The 17,806-nt window shown below is 42.8% G+C and overlaps 1 protein-coding gene across 8 annotated transcripts in view; it reads right to left on the bottom strand.

Moving 5' to 3' along the window:
- Window positions 1–17,806, bottom strand: part of LOC124152881 — a 98,564-nt gene that overhangs the window by 65,964 nt on the left and 14,794 nt on the right. For all 8 annotated transcript variants that reach the window (XM_048382685.1, XM_048382680.1, XM_048382682.1 and 5 more), the window contains 7 exons: window positions 11,545–11,638; window positions 7,402–7,599; window positions 5,608–5,715; window positions 5,135–5,254; window positions 4,018–4,122; window positions 1,875–1,997; window positions 975–1,078 (listed from right to left, as the gene is read on the bottom strand). In XM_048382685.1, the coding sequence (XP_048238642.1) occupies window positions 975–1,078; window positions 1,875–1,997; window positions 4,018–4,122; window positions 5,135–5,254; window positions 5,608–5,715; window positions 7,402–7,599; window positions 11,545–11,611 (825 nt within the window). In that variant the 5' untranslated portion in view covers window positions 11,612–11,638. The remainder of the gene's footprint in view (window positions 1–974; window positions 1,079–1,874; window positions 1,998–4,017; window positions 4,123–5,134; window positions 5,255–5,607; window positions 5,716–7,401; window positions 7,600–11,544; window positions 11,639–17,806) is intronic.

Here is a 17,806-nt window from a genome sequence, read left to right as displayed (position 1 = left end):
GAATAGATTTTACAAGCGTTTATAACAGGCCGAAATACAAATTGTTCAAAGTGGACAATTTTTTACCAACCATATAATTATCTCCGTTGTGAATACGAATTAAATGGGTTTATACACGCGGGAAACATAGGGTGAGTCAGTGACAGAGGCAGGCTAACTCAACCATGTGTCCAGTGGGGGTACGTCGGCCATGGACGTCTTCAGAAGAGGGTTATACAGGAAACTATGGTTATATCGAACACGCTTATAACTAACTGACGGATATAACGAACTGTTTTTTGGTCCCGTCCATTTGCTGTATATATATGCTGAATGTATATGCTTATAACGAACTACGGTTATAACGAACTAAACTTAGTGGTCCCTTTGAGTTCGTTATAACCGTAGTTTACTGTATACTGAAAGTTGTACAAAGGGAATGCGTCGGCCATGAAAAACCGTCAACGGTAGGGTCTAGCGGTCAATTTAGATCTAGAGGCAATACATCCCCAAAAGCAAATGAAACTGCAGTAATGTTTTTCGAACGTAATTACATTCTAATGTTAAAAAAGATCGCAAACATCAGTCCCGGCCCACTATTTGAAAAAAAGTAGCATAAATAAATGCTAATGGTATATTCTGAAGCTTCCATTGGCCCTTTTTCATAATGGAAATTGATTTCGTCGCTTTTATTTGTAAATATAGAGCACACTTTATGTGATCAAGGTCAATTTCCTGGGCGATGACACGACTGAAGTACGTGCAACAGTTGCTGTGGCATCTATGGAATACTGTAAGAGACATTATCGCGTTGTCGCGATATCCCCGATCTCGAGATGTTGACCTTTGGAAACAAGCTAAATATGCAAAACGTTCGAGAATTTGACAAACACTCGCATTCTCGCACTTTTAACCACCTATTTATCTTGTTTCAAGAGGTCGAGAACGCGAAAATGTCCCTTACGTTATTCCATAGTATCTGAAAAATATCTCACCTCAACGGGTTTGACGGGCCCAGTGCCGTCGGTGTCGATTGTGTACTTTCCAGACGGGGACGAGGAGGCGTTTCGGAAGATTTCGTCGCAGCTTGTTGGCAAACCTGCATTATTGATCAACTTGTGTTTATAACCTGGCTGACTTCTGTTCCATGTTCGTGGTGACTCAAGGACAACAGTGTATATGGAGGATTACTTCCACCATCCCATAATTTCACAAATCGCGAATAAAAGTTCGTTAACAACTATAAAACTAAAAGCTTAGGTCATGGCGTTGTTCAAATGTGACTTCGTTTTACCAACCATCCACTTTTAGAGATAAAAATATATAAACTGACGATCAAAATAAAGCATACATCAACACCAGCACGTCAAACTGGACAACGTCGAGACTCGCAACGTCGAAACTGGCAACGTGTGCTCTTTTCTCATGAGAGCAGGTTCCAGCAGTTCAGAGCCGACGTCAAAACACGCATGAAGCGACGTGGCCAGAACCCGTATCGTCCCCAACCCCCAATGAATGAACAGAGCATGTACAGGCACTGAGAGAGGAATGAAGGGCAATTCCTGAAGTCGTCATAAGACGCTTACGAACTCCCCAAAGTCGTGTGCACGCTTGCGTGCTTGCACAAGGACGAGTTAAACGCTACTTAATCATTGACGTCCATTTAGTGACAGTTATTATCAAGTTATTAACATATCGTTACACAATGCAGTGTTCTTGGTAGCGAAAGAATGCTGTGACGTTGCATTATGGCGCGTCACGTACATATATTAAGCCGTCCTCGAATTTTAATCATATGTTCTGACAACTGACAATGTGAACGTCAGTACACATTCATTGGTGCTGTTTTTAAGAACTACACCTTTTACTATACTAGAATACAAACGATGACGCACGTTCGCATAATTTGCCGTCCCCGCTGAAGCCGTCTTTGCAGACGCAGGTGTAGTCACCCTCCGTGTCTTGACAGTTGCCGTCCGGGGAACACTCAAACAACCCATCCGTGCACTCGTCGATGTCTGTTGTCATATATAAAAAATAACATTTACACGTGCACAACACAGTCATGCCATAACACAGATATAACAATGCACGTGCAGCTATAAAGTGTTACCTAGACGGCTGTTTCTCCACGTGCATATACTTCAGTCATTATACATGTATAACACTAAACATGTGACCAGTACTTGTATTTCATGTGCAGCCACTGCGATTATAAAACGCTAAAAACTGCACGTTCAGACACTACTTTATCAAACTGATTTCGAGCTCAGGAAAATACTTTGGTCCAATGGGTGGTCATTATATTTGCCAGGTTGAGAACATTTTATACGCTGATAAACTAGTGTTTTGCGTCGTGAATGTCTCGTGCTTCGTGAAACTTGTACATATCAGGATGGCAGGCCCAAACCACCAACACTTGACTGCACGAACCGTTCAGTTTATAGAGGTGTGAAAGTCTCGTGCTAACTGAAACTTGCATATTTCAGCATGGCAGACCTTAAACAACCAACACTTGACTGCACGCCCCGTACAGTCCATACGCTACCGTGCTACCTGCTTCGAATGTGAATGGTGGAGTTTGTGCGACCTGCAGTGTATAATTCGTAGAACTCGGGTTTCCATGTGCTCTATGATAGACAGAAAGCTTGTGCCAGCACTGTATCGGGATATGAAGCTACTGTCGCGAGGACATACGACAGTAGGTTTATATCCCGATAAAGCATTGGCACTCGCCCTCTACCTATAACATAACACTGCATGTACAAATACTATTGCACATACAGAAACTATGGCCATAACACTATCATAACACTGCAAATACGGCTACCATAACACTGATATGCCAATGTGTGGTAAGCTATACGGTTATAACACTTCACGTTACGCTACTATGGTTATAACACTGATATGACAATGTGTGGTAAGCTATACGGTTATAACACTTCACGTTCAGCTACTATGGTTATAACACTGATATGACAATGTGTGGTAAGCTATACGGTTATAACACTTTACGTTCAGCTACTATGGTTATAACACTGATATGACAATGTGTGGTAAGCTATACGGTTATAACACTTCACGTTCAGCTACTATGGTTATAACACTGATATGACAATGTGTGGTAAGCTATACGGTTATAACACTTCACGTTCAGCTACTATGGTAATAACACTGATATGACAATGTGTGGTAAGCTATACGGTTATAACACTTCACGTTCAGCTACTATGGTTATAACACTGATATGACAATGTGTGGTAAGCTATACGGTTATAACCCTTCACGTTCAGCTACTATGGTTATAACACTGATATGACAATGTGTGGTAAGCTTTACGGTTATAACACTTCACGTTCAGCTACTATGGTTATAACACTGATATGACAATGTGTGGTAAGCTATACGGTTATAACCCTTCACGTTCAGCTACTATGGTTATAACACTGATATGACAATGTATGGTAAGCTATACGGTTATAACACTTCACGTTCAGCTATTCTGGTTATAACACTGATATGACAATGTGTGGTAAGCTATACGGTTATAACACTTCACGTTCAGCTACTATGGTAATAACACTGATATGACAATGTGTGGTAAGCTATACGGTTATAACACTTCACGTTCAGCTACTATGGTTATAACACTGATATGACAATGTGTGGTAAGCTATACGGTTATAACCCTTCACGTTCAGCTACTATGGTTATAACACTGATATGACAATGTGTGGTAAGCTTTACGGTTATAACACTTCACGTTCAGCTACTATGGTTATAACACTGATATGACAATGTGTGGTAAGCTATACGGTTATAACCCTTCACGTTCAGCTACTATGGTTATAACACTGATATGACAATGTATGGTAAGCTATACGGTTATAACACTTCACGTTCAGCTATTCTGGTTATAACACTGATATCACACTTCACGTTCAGCTACTATGGTTATAACACTGATATGACAATGTGTGGTAAGCTATACGGTTATAACACTTCACGTTCAGCTACTATGGAAGCAACACTCACTGTCACAGGATCCGACGCCGTCCCCAGCATAGCCTGGCTGACACTTACACTCCTGGTTCTCGCATATGCCGTTAGCGTGGCAGTCACGGTTGACGCGACATTTGACTGGAAAACAGACATGGAACTAAGGTAACGCTCTGAATCATCTACGTCATATTCCTTTGTCAACATTGGCTTTAACAGATATACAACAATTAGAAAGAAGTTACACTTTTTTAATATAGGAGATAATCTGTATAAAGGGATTGCGTTCATTTATGCAAACTAATTCTTCAATAACTGTAGGATTAGACTAACGCTAGGATTAGACTAACGCTTAATCTATGAAGACATACAATTTTGATAGAAATACAAAACCCATTTAAATTAAAAAGGAGCCCCCCTGAAATGCCTGAATCATAGGAAAATCTAGACTTGCTTCACGGGTGTCCTGACATTTTTATTAAAGTCGCTAGTTCGCATTTTGCAAAACAGATATATACTGCTAAAATTTGTAAATCTGAAATTTCACAATATTATATGTTAGCATTTCGAAGAGTGTTCTATGTTTGTTATCCATATTTGCTCATGGATATCTTTCGATATAGAGTTAACAAGCATATTTAACAGACAAGTCTGTGATGTTCATATATACCTTAACACCAGTAGGTAAAACCTTTCCCCCAAATATTGCCATTATGAATATACACTAAAAGTGATCATTCCGAGGCTAAGAGTTTACCATAAATAATACTGCTTTTAACTAGATGACAATCTACTAAGCTCTCAATAAATCATGCAATTATAAGTGCTTTTCCTGAAGGCACAATAATTTTTAAGGAATCGTAAATCTACATTTTCAACACAAGATGAGTTTTCAAAACTCCATACTTCGTTACCATTTAGGAGTAACTAAATTATCAAAGAGTCATTAAAAAACAATCAACAGACAGATTTAGTTTTCGACTTTGTCTTAAAACGAAAAGCATAACTTTGGCTGCTTTTTCATTCAGAATTATCTTAGTCTTTGTAAATTCATTAGTTTTCTCAGCAGTGACACCACCGTATTGACAAGAATCAATATTATCTGTTACATCATTATCAACTTTGTGTATGATCCTCTGTCTAATTCACTTACAGATGCACTCATCCCCGACACGCTCGAACTTCGGCAAACACGTACAGTTGTAGGAGCCAGGCGCGTTGTGACATAAGGAATATTTGGGACACGGGTTCTCTATGTCGCATTCGTCAATGTCTGGAAAAAAACGCAAACACATTTACGTCATGACTGTAAACCGATCTATTCAAATCCAAAACATTATTTGACATACATCTTACATTTCAACATACATTTTTCCAAGTTATATTCAAACGTAAGGGAATGAGACATGATAGCTACAGTACCGTTACAGGTGGTGAGACATGTGAGCTACAATACCGTTACAGGTGGTGAGACATGTGAGCTGCAGTACCCTTACAAGTGGTGAGACATGTGAGCTGCAATACCGTTACAGGTGTTGAGATATGTGAGCTACAGTACCGTCACAGGTGGTGAGACGTGTGAGCTACAGAACCGTCACAGGTGTTGAGACATGTGAGCTACAATACCGTTGCAGGTGTTGCCATTCCCCTTGTAGCCGTCCTTGCACTTGCAGGTCCGGTTGTCACAGTTGGCGTATGGGTGGCACCCCGTGTTGTCATGGCAGTTGTAGATAACTGCGGAGGAAAGATCACAACACGTCACCTTCCATACAACTGTTGTTCATAGCTCTAACACTGACACTACCACGCGCCGTCTGACATACAGCTGTCACTTACAGCTTTAACACAGACGCTTCCACGTCCCCTCTAACAGACAGCTTTCACTACCAACCTCCCTCTAACAGACAGCTTTCACTACCACCCCCCATTTAGCATACAGCTGTCACTACCACGCCGCTTCTAACATACAGATGTCACTACCAAACCCTTCTGATATACAGCTGTCACTACAATACACCTTCTGATATACAGCTGTCACTACAATACGCCTTCTGATATACAGCCGTCACTACAATACTCCTTCTGACACACTGCTGTCACTACAATACTCCTTCTGATACACAGCCGTCACTACAATACTCTTTCTGATACACAGCTGCCTCTACAATACCCCTTCTGATATACAGCCGTCACTACAATTCTCCTTCTGATATACAGCTGTCACTACAATACGCCTTCTGATACACAGCTGTCACTACAATACCCCTTCTGATATACAGCCGTCTCTACAATACGCCTTCTGATACACATCTGTCACTACAATACGCCTTCTGATATACAGCCGTCACTACAATACTCCTTCTGATATACAGCCGTCACTACAATACTCTTTCTGATACACAGCTGTCTCTACAATACCCCTTCTGATATTCAGCCGTCACTACAATACTCCTACTGATATTAGGCCGTCACTACAATACGCCTTCTGATACACAGCTGTCACTACAATATCCCTTCTGATATTCAGCCGTCACTACAATACTCCTTCTGATATACAGCCGTCACTACAATACGCCTTCTGATACACAGCTGTCACTACAATACCCCTTCTGATATACAGCTGTCACTACAATACTACTTCTGATACACAGCTGTCACTACAATACACCTTCTGATACACAGCTGTCACTACAATACTCCTTCTGATACACAGCTGTCACTACAATACCCCTTCTGATACACAGCTGTCACTACAATACTCCTTCTGATACACTGCTGTCACTACAATACCCCTTCTGATATACAGCTGTCACTACAATACTCCTTCTGATATACAGCTGTCACTACAATACTCCTTCTGATATACAGCTGTCACTACAATACCCCTTCTGATATACAGCTGTCACTACAATACCTCTTCTGATATACAGCTGTCACTACAATACCCCTTCTGATACATAGCTGTAAAACATGCTTAAACAGTAAGAGCGTGATGATGTTAAACTGTTAGCACATCGGGTAATCTTTCCTTATAAATAGGTCATAAAGTCTTGACTAATCAGCTTTAAAATAATCTGACAAAGTTACAAAGGAATATCTACCGATTTAACGCTATAACAGTTTACAAATTAGAGTATACATATATAACGAAAAATATTAGTGAAAAAAAATCATGCTTCAAACTGTTCAAATAAAAGAGATTGTCTGTCACAAAAATTACATTCTTTCAAGTTGTTTTTCGAACATTCATGTAAGGTTTTAATTTTTGAAAAATGTCAGGTTTTGCAGTTGTTGCTGAAAAAATATCTAATTACAGACACAATCGGAATGTGAAATGGTCGGTCCCTCACGGGCGGAAGACATGCTACACCAGATCAGTAAGGACTGTGTTCAATATACGACCCGACCCGCTATACTTACTTTTTCCACAGCCGGTACCGTTTTTGAGACCGTCTCCAGTGTTCGGTTCCGGACATTTGCAGTACGACTGGTTGTTGATCAGCTCAGTACAGATGGCCTCCAGGTCGCAGTAGAGGAACTGGTTCTTGGAGCAGTTGCCGTTGAGGGGCGTGGAGTAGTTGGGTGCGCTTTGTTCCACGATGGTGTCTAATGACGCACCTGCAACAGCAATGCAACACACAACTGAGCAAACAATGTTTGTGACAACACACACGGCATCAGATCAAACACTGTTTGTGACAACACACACGGCATCAGATCAAACACTGTTTGTAACAACACACACGGCATCAGATCAAACACTGTTTGTGACAACACACACGGCATCAGATCAAACACTGTTTGTAACAACACACACACGTCAGATCAAACACTGTTTGTGACAACACAGACACAGCAGGTCAAACACTGTTTGTAACAACACACACACGTCAGATCAAACACTGTTTGTGACAACACAGACACAGCAGGTCAAACACTGTTTGTGACAACACAGACACAGCAGGTCAAACACTGTTTGTGACAACACAGACACAGCAGTTCAAACACTGTTTGTGACAACACACACGGCATCAGATCAAACACTGTTTGTGACAACACACACGGCATCAGATCAAACACTGTTTGTAACAACACACACACGTCAGATCAAACACTGTTTGTGACAACACAGACACAGCAGGTCAAACACTGTTTGTGACAACACAGACACAGCAGGTCAAACACTGTTTGTGACAACACACACGACATCAGATCAAACACTGTTTGTGACAACACACACGGCATCAGATCAAACACTGTTTGTAACAACACACACACGTCAGATCAAACACTGTTTGTGACAACACACACGGCATCAGATCAAACACTGTTTGTGACAACACACACGGCATCAGATCAAACACTGTTTGTAACAACACACACACGTCAGATCAAACACTGTTTGTGACAACACAGACACAGCAGGTCAAACACTGTTTGTAACAACACACACACGTCAGATCAAACACTGTTTGTGACAACACAGACACAGCAGGTCAAACACTGTTTGTGACAACACAGACACAGCAGGTCAAACACTGTTTGTGACAACACACACGACATCAGATCAAACACTGTTTGTGACAACAGACAGGGCATCAGATCAAACACTGTTTGTGACAACACACACGGCATCAGATCAAACACTGTTTGTAACAACACACACACGTCAGATCAAACACTGTTTGTGACAACACAGACACAGCAGGTCAAACACTGTTTGTAACAACACACACACGTCAGATCAAACACTGTTTGTGACAACACAGACACAGCAGGTCAAACACTGTTTGTGACAACACACAGGGCATCAGATCAAACACTGTTTGTGACAACACAGACACAGCAGGTCAAAAACTGTTTGTGACAACACCCAAGACATTAGATCAAACACTGTTTGTCTCTTTTATTAACTTGATAATGTCAAGCCTCAAATAAAACGTGCTTTCGGCAGTTGTCACATTCACACAGGCGGCGAATGGTTGCCAGAAGGTAAACTCAACACAGCATGATCCGAACATGCTTACAGCACGTGTTGAACCAATGTACACATAAGTCTTCTTTTGCTTAACGCCGCACTCAGCAATATTCCAGCTGTATAACGGCGGTCTGTAAATAATCGACAATCCAGACAATCCGGTGATTGACATCATGAGCATCCATTCAATTGGGCTGGTTGGTTGGTTTGTTGTTTAACGCCGCACTCAGCAGTATTCCAGCTATATGACGGCGGTCTGTAAACAATCGAGTCTGGACCAGACAATCCAGTGATTAATATCATGAGCATCGATCCACGAAACTGGGATCGATGACATGGACCAACCAAGTCAGCGAGCATGACCACCCGATTCCGTTAGTCGCCTTTTACGACAAGCATAGTCGCCTTTTACGGCAAGCATGGGTTGCTGAAGACCTATTCTACCCCGGAATCGTCATGGGTCTCATGCAATTGGGATACGATAACATGCATCAACCAAGTCAGCGAGGTTGACCAGCAAATCCTGTTACTCGCCTCTTACGACAACCAAAGTCTCCTTTTACGACAAGCATGGGTTGCTAAAGACCTATTCTACCCCGGATCTTCACGGGTCCAGAAGTTTGTCTTATATTACATGACAGTCCAGGGCGGTGGGGTAGCCTAGAGGGTAAAGCGTTCGCTCGTCACGCCGAACCCCTGGGTTCGATTCCCTCAATCCCTCCGTGATGTTTCTGGAATATTGCTAAAAGCGGCATAAAACCAGCTCACTCACATGCCTAGTGCCTGACAAACGACATCCAGTTGATACACTAAAATGCATCCAATCCAATGTAAGACATATTCTTAAACATTACTTTTTAATGCAGTCGTGATTAACCATTGTCGAAGCGCATACAGCCAGAAAACTGCAGCATATACCATGTGGCGTGTGACGCTGTAGGCGCCATGTGTTGACGAGGTGGAAATCTATACATGCCAAATGTCAAGCCCTCAACGTGATCAACCGTTTCTCTACAATGGCAAGGGTTACATGGGAAGGTATGTAGGTCGATATATGGTAATGTCTTCCTTTCATTCCGCATATGGTTGCGTGATGTTTTTTCATATGTTAATACCATGAGGAGGTTTATAGGAAACATCATATTCAACATCATAATACCACATCCAATGTATAACCTGGCTGTCAGTGTCACCTGGGCTCGAAACCTAAACGTGGCACTCCTACCTCTTGAGTACCATTTAGGTTCTGTCAAACCACTTCTACCAACAAATGGTCGATTGTAGCATTGACATCATCAAGCTGTCTAGGTTTGATTTTAAAAGCTGTCGCAGCAGCATCCGACTTGTCCTTCAGTGTTGCTGCACTCAATGTACTTTTAAGTCCTTTGATGCATTTTTTTGTACTTTTCAAAATAAATAGATTAATAAAACGTACTGTGAAGTTACACCATGTTGCGATATTGGAATGGGGCAGATGGTTTGATGCCAGGCGGTTGCAATAAAATGCATCAATCAACTCAAAAATCTGTCTGATTGTCTGTGTGTTGAGCTCGATTTATACCACTTCGAATAATGTTTCAGTTATTTTATGGCGTGTTGGAACGAGAACAGGTGTAGGTCTCAAACGTTTACCATTTTGAGGGATTCCAGTTGAATTGGTAAGTTGCTGAAAAACCCAATAGCGTAATCGCACTCTGGCACGACTTTGGATCGCAACAGCGAACTGATACGTCTTAGACAACAGGTCGACATGTTTTTACACCAGTCAGATGTTTGGGTACAAATAACCCACATATCGTTGTTTGTTTGTTTGTTTGTTTGTTTGAAGTGTAACGCCGCAATATTCCATATTATATGACGGCGGACTGTAAATAATCGAGTCTGGACCAGACAATCCAGTGAGCATCGATCTCATCAATTGGGATACGATGACATGCACCGTGTCAGCGAACCTGACCGCCCGATCTCGTGGATCGCCTCTTACGACAAGCATGGGTTGTTGAAGGCCTATTCTATCCCGGATCTTCACGGTCACTACACAGTGTAGGCCATTCAGAAACCATTGCCTCTGTCGGAATGATTAGCAGAGGACGTAGCTATACAAAAATCTGCTTGGCCAATCAGAAGGTTTTGACAACGAAAAACATGTATTGCAATGACCAATCATGAGACATAACTGCGTAATGACAAAATAGTGAGTGAGTATGGTTTTACGCCGCTTTTAGCAATATTCCAGCAATATCACTGCGGGGGGACACCAGAAATGGGCTTCACACATTGTACCCACGTCGGGAATCGAACCCGGGTCGTGACGAGAGAACGATTTAACAACTAGGCTACCCGACCGCCCCTTAATTACAAAATAGACACAATTTATGGATAATAAGTGCTTGACAAAGGTTTAAGGATCTACAACGAAACAATATATTATAAAAAATAAAAAAGTATATCAAAGACTTGTTAATCATAAATTGTGTCTACTTTGTTATCCGTCAACTTCAAATGCTTATCCAACAATGCAATGGAATGGCTAATCTGAAGACTTGGGTGCGTAAAATCTGACCAGTCAGAATACGTGTACCTACCCAGCTGAAGAGTTACTGCCAGGACCAGGCCCAGGCAGCCAATCAGCGCCCAGTTTGCTTTAATCATTCTTTAGGCCAGCCTCATGAGATGGATCTGCAAAAAACCAATGTTCTTTAAATCTTTGAAAAACTAATTTCATTTATATAACTATATTATGCTCTAATGTAGCAGACATAGTCGTACATCTCATGTAAATGATTATATATGACCATTTCCTTTTTCACTGAAGACATGGAGTGAACTAAGGCATGGTTAGTGAAGATAGGCACCATCTACATCTATGACGATGTTTCACCTGCCTCAGCAAGGCCTCGGGAAATATTTCAAAAGGTTTTATGTAGACATGTGGAGGACATTTCCAAATTTGACGCTCCAGTGACGAAAATGATGTCCAAAGCAAATTCCCTATTTTGACTTGTACCATATTGCTCAAGGTGAACAATTGCATGTTTCTGTGGTGGGTGCTAACGGTTGGGCAGAATGCGCTCATCTTTTCACGACCACTTGGTGTCATCATTATTTGATAGAGTTTCATGTTTATACTATAGAATAGCTTATAATAGTTATTTGCTCATGATTGCGGAGATGTTTTTGTCGCTTTTTATTCATATTGTAGACATCCTGGAACTGAACCTTTCAAAGTGACCAATTGCCCACTTGCACAAAGCGATCTTAGCGCTACAACTGTTGTAAGCCTATGTTTAAGTATGGGAGTTACGATCATCTTAGCGCTAAGATCGTTAATTGCAAGTGGGCCCAGGTCGTGGACGCTCATGACACTCACGAGCACAGGTATTGGGCCTATTTGAAGTCGGTGATTCGAACTTCACTCACTATTAAACACAGCATGTTACCTGGTATACGTATGTTCCGCTCAATGAAATCCTTGACTCATTGCTACTTCCAATGCATGACCACTCACCTAATGTACCACAATGGCCAAGTGCTGACAGCTTAATATATCAATAATGAAAAGCAATAAACATATCTATGGATTACCATGAGTGAGTGAATGTTGTTTAACGTCGCAATCACTTTCCAGATGTATCACTGCGGCATATCTGAACCAACACATACCAGTGACTGAAACATACCAGTGACTGAAACATACCAGTGACTGAAAGCATGAACAGCCTAGTCTCTGGACCAGACCACGCAGTGTCTAGTGCCTGACAACCCACATCCAGTTGATACACTAAGATGCATCACGGCGGCAACAACACATACCAGTGACTGAAGGCATGAACAGCCTAGTCTCTGGACCAGACCACGCAGTGTCTAGTGCCTGACAACCCACATCCAGTTGATACACTAAGATGCATCACGGCGGCAACAACACATACCGGTGACTGAAGGCATGAACAGCCTAGTCTCTGGACCAGACCACGCAGTGTCTAGTGCCTGACAACCCACATCCAGTTGATACACTAAGATGCATCCAATCCAATGTCAGACATATACTTAGACATTACTTTTTAATGCAGTGGTGCTGAACCATTGTCGATAGGCATACAACCAGAAGGCTGCACATGTGGCGTGTGATGCTGTAGGCAAGGCTTACATTGGAGTGAGTGAGTGAGTGAGTGAGTTGGGTTTAACGCCGCTTTTAACAGTATTCTGGTTATATCGCGGCGTGTCAGCTTAATGTGGGAGAAAGCCCGAAGTGATGCAGGTCTCAGACGTTTACCACTTCGGTGAAACCGACGAGCACGGGTATGGTGCTGACAAACCTAGAAACATAATCGGGGCGAACCAGGATTCGAACCCACAATCATAGGTTTCTGGCGTGCCCAAGGGACGCAACTCTGCACAGCGAATCACGGCGCCTTAGACGACTGGGCCACCCGTACCCCCGGCTACATTGGAAGGAAGGCAGGTCGATGTATGGTAATGTCTGCCTTTCCGTTCCAGATATGTTTCAGTGATGACCCAATCCCGAGGATTATCAATGCTGACGACAAGAATGCTTTACTGAGGACCAATTCTTCAAAGGAATCCCTAAAGAGGTTGTGGAGTGTCATCACTGCCTACAAACAGTTATGTCTAAACAAAAGTAATACTTTTAGATACACGATAAATGCCTATCAAACAAGACAGCTACTGGAAGAGCTCCAAGCAAAGAAGATATCAAGCTGAAGGGCTACCAAGCAAAATAGACAGCAGGTACCTGAAGGGCTACCAAGCAATGAAGACATCAAGCTGAAGGGCTACCAAGCAAAGAAGACATTCAGCTGAATGGCTACCAAGCAAAGAAGATATTCAGCTGAAAGGCTGCCGAGAAATGAAGATATTCAGCTGAAAGGCTGCCGAGAAATGAAAACATTCAGCTGTAGGGCTGCCAAGCAATGAAGATATTCAGCTGAAAGGCTGCCAAGCAAAGAAGACATTCAGCTGAAGGGCTACCAAGCAAAGAAGACATTCAGCTGAAGGGCTGCCAAGCAAAGAAGACATTCAGCTGTAGGGCTACCAAGCAAAGAAGACATTCAGCTGAAGGGGTCAAGCAATGAAGACATTCAGCTGTAGGGCTACCAAGCAAAGAAGACATTCAGCTGAAGGGCTGCCAAGCAATGAAGACATTCAGCTGTAGGGCTACCAAGCAAAGAAGACATTCAGCTGAAGGGCTGCCAAGCAAAGAAGACATTCAGCTGAAGGGCTGCCAAGGAAAGAAGACATTCAGCTGAAGGGCTGCCAAGCAAAGAAGACATTCAGCTGAAGGGCTGCCAAGGAAAGAAGACATTCAGCTGTAGGGCTACCAAGCAAAGAAGACATTCAGTTGAAGGGCTGCCAAGCAATGAAGACATTCAGCTGTAGGGCTACCAAGCAAAGAAGACATTCAGTTGAAGGGCTGCCAAACAATGAAGACATTCAGCTGTAGGGCTACCAAGCAAAGAAGACATTCAGTTGAAGGGCTGCCAAGCAATGAAGACATGCAGCTGTAGGGCTACCAAGCAAAGAAGACATTCAGTTGAAGGGCTGCCAAGCAATGAAGACATCAAGCTGAAGGGCTGCCAAGGAAAGATGACAGCAGCTAACTGAAGAGCTACCAAGCAAAGAAGACATTCAACATCAGTGACGATGTTTCACCTGCCTCAGCAAGGCCTCGGGAAATATTTCAAAAGGTTTTATGTAGACATGTGGAGGACATTTCCAAATTTAATGGCCCAGTGACGAAAATGATGTCCAAAGCAAATTCCCTATTTTGACTTGTACCATATTGCTCCAGGTGAACAATTGCATGTTTATGTTGTGGGTGCTAACGGTTGGGCAGGATGCGCTCATCTTTTCGCGACCACTTGGTGTCATCATTATTTGATAGAGTTTCATGTTCATACCATGGTGTAGCTTATAATAGTTATTTGCTCATGATTGCGGAGATGTTTTTGTCGCTTTTTATTCATATTGTAGACATTCTGGAACTGAACCTTCCAAAGTGACCCATTGCCCACTTGCACAAAGCGATCTTAGCCCTACAACTATTGTAAGCCTATGTTAAAGTATGGGAGATACGATCATCTAAGCGCTAAGATCGTTAATTGCAAGTGGGCCCAGGTCGTGGACGTTCATGACACTCACGAGCACAGGCATGGGGCCTATTTGAAGTCGGTGATTCGAACTTCACTCACTATTAAACACAGCATGTTACCTGGTATACGTATATTCCGCTCAATGAAATCCTTGACTCATTGCTACTTCCAATGCATGACCACCCACCTAATGTACCACAATGGCCAAGTGCTGACAGCTTAATATATCAATAATGTCAAAATAGGGAATTTGCTTTGGACATCATTTTCGTCACTGGGGCGTCAAATTTGGAAATGTTCTCCACATGTCTACATAAAACCTTTTGAAATATTTCCCGAGGCCTTGCTGAGGCAGGTGAAACATCGTCAGTGACTGAAACATACCAGTAACTGAAAGCATGAACAGCCTTGTCTCTGGACCAGACCTCGCAATGTCTAGTGCCTGACAACCCACATCCAGTTGATACACTAAGATGCATCAAATCCAATGTCAGACATATACTTAAACATTACTTTTTAATGCAGTGGTGCTTAACCATTGTCGATAAACATACAACCAGAAGGCTGCCGCCTGTCCACTGTGGCGTGTGGTGCTGTAGGCGCCATGTGTTGACCAGGTGGAAATCTATACATGCCAAATGTCAACCCCTCAACGCGATCAACAATTTCTCTACAATGGCAAGGGTTACATTGGAGGTGAGGTGAGGTGAAATTGGGTTTAACGTCGCGTCCAAGATTATTGCACTTATATAGCGACGTGCATGTGTGTGTTTTTATGGCTGCTTTGAACTAGTCCGGACTGATGCCGATTTTTAGTGCTAGCCCACTGAGATACCATGCCGCAGTTTAACATGAATACCCCACTCAGACACAGTATACTGACTCCGAGCCGACCAGTCCTTGTTTTAGCCCCTTAATGCCGAGCGCCAGACAGGGTAACATCAAGTACCATCTTTTAACGTCTTTTGGTATGACGCGGCTGGGGATCGAACCCCGGACCTTCCGCTCTCCGGGCGGACGCTCTACCACTAGACCACGGAGGCGGTCGGGTTACATTGGAAGGTAGGCAGGTCGATGTATGGTAGTGTCTGCCTTTCCGTTCCAGATATGTTTCAGTGATGACCCAATCCCGAGGATGGTCAGTGCTGACGACAAGAATGCTTTACTGAGAACCAATTCTTCAAACTTAAGGAATCCCTAAAGAGGTTGTGGAGTGTCATCACTGCTTACAAACAGTTATGTCTAGATTTTAGATACAAGATTAATGCCTATCAAACAAGCAACCAAACCAAGCAAAAGAAACTGCAGCTTTCTTAAGGGCTACCAAGCAAAAGAAACTGCAGCTACCTGAAGGGCTACCAAGCAAAAGAAACTGCAGCTACCTGAAGGGCTACCAAGCAAAAGAAACTGCAGCTTCCTGAAGGGCTACCAAGCAAAGGAAAATGCAGCTTCCTGAAGGACTACCAAGCAAAAGAAACTGCAGCTACCTGAAGGACTACCAAGCAAAAGAAACTGTAGCTACCTGAAGGGCTACCAAGCAAAAGAAACTGCAGCTTCCTGAAGGACTACCAAGCAAACGAACTGCAGCTACCTGAAGGGCTACCAAGCAAAAGAAGCTGCAGCTACCTGAAGGACTACCAAGCAAAAGAAACTGCACCTACCTGAAGGACTACCAATCAAAAGAAACTGCAGCTTCCTGAAGGACTACCAAGCAAAAGAAACTGCAGCTACCTGAAGGGCTACCAAGCAAAAGAAACTGCAGCTACCTGAAGGACTACCAAGCAAAAGAAACTGCAGCTACCTGAAGGGCTACCAAGCAAAGGAAAATGCAGCTTCCTGAAGGACTACCAAGCAAAAGAAACTGCAGCTACCTGAAGGACTACCAAGCAAAAGAAACTGCAGCTACCTGAAGGGCTACCAAGCAAAAGAAACTGCAGCTTCCTGAAGGACTACCAAGCAAACGAACTGCAGCTACCTGAAGGGCTACCAAGCAAAAGAAACTGCAGCTACCTGAAGGACTACCAAGCAAAAGAAACTGCACCTACCTGAAGGACTACCAATCAAAAGAAACTGCAGCTTCCTGAAGGACTACCAAGCAAAAGAAACTGCAGCTACCTGAAGGGCTACCAAGCAAAAGAAACTGCAGCTACCTGAAGGACTACCAAGCAAAAGAAACTGCAGCTACCTGAAGGACTACCAAGCAAAAGAAACTGCAGCTTCCTGAAGGACTACCAAGCAAAAGAAACTGCAGCTTCCTGAAGGACTACCAAGCAAAAGAAACTGCAGCTACCTGAAGGACTACCAAGCAAAAGAAACTGCAGCTACCTGAAGGGCTACCAAGCAAAAGAAACTGCAGCTTCCTGAAGGACTACCAAGCAAAAGAAACTGCAGCTACCTGAAGGACTACCAAGCAAAAGAAACTGCAGCTTCCTGAAGGACTACCAAGCAAAAGAAACTGCAGCTACCTGAAGGGCTACCAAGCAAAAGAAACTGCAGATTCCTGAAGGGCTACCAATCAAAAGAAACTGCATATTCCTGAAGGGCTACCAAGCAAAAGAAACTGCAGCTACCTGAAGGGCTACCAATCAAAAGAAACTGCAGATTCCTGAAGGACTACCAAGCAAAAGAAACTGCAGCTACCCGAAGGGCTACCAAGCAAAATAAACTGCAGCTTCCAGAAGGGCTACCAATCAAAAGAAACTGCAGATTCCTGAAGGTCTACCAAGCAAAGACGACA

The sequence above is a fragment of the Haliotis rufescens genome, unplaced genomic scaffold, assembly GCF_023055435.1.
Source record: "Haliotis rufescens isolate VD_foot unplaced genomic scaffold, xgHalRufe1.0.p SCAF_4, whole genome shotgun sequence".
Lineage (NCBI taxonomy): Eukaryota > Metazoa > Mollusca > Gastropoda > Lepetellida > Haliotidae > Haliotis > Haliotis rufescens.
This window is presented reverse-complemented; position numbering and strand designations above follow the sequence as displayed.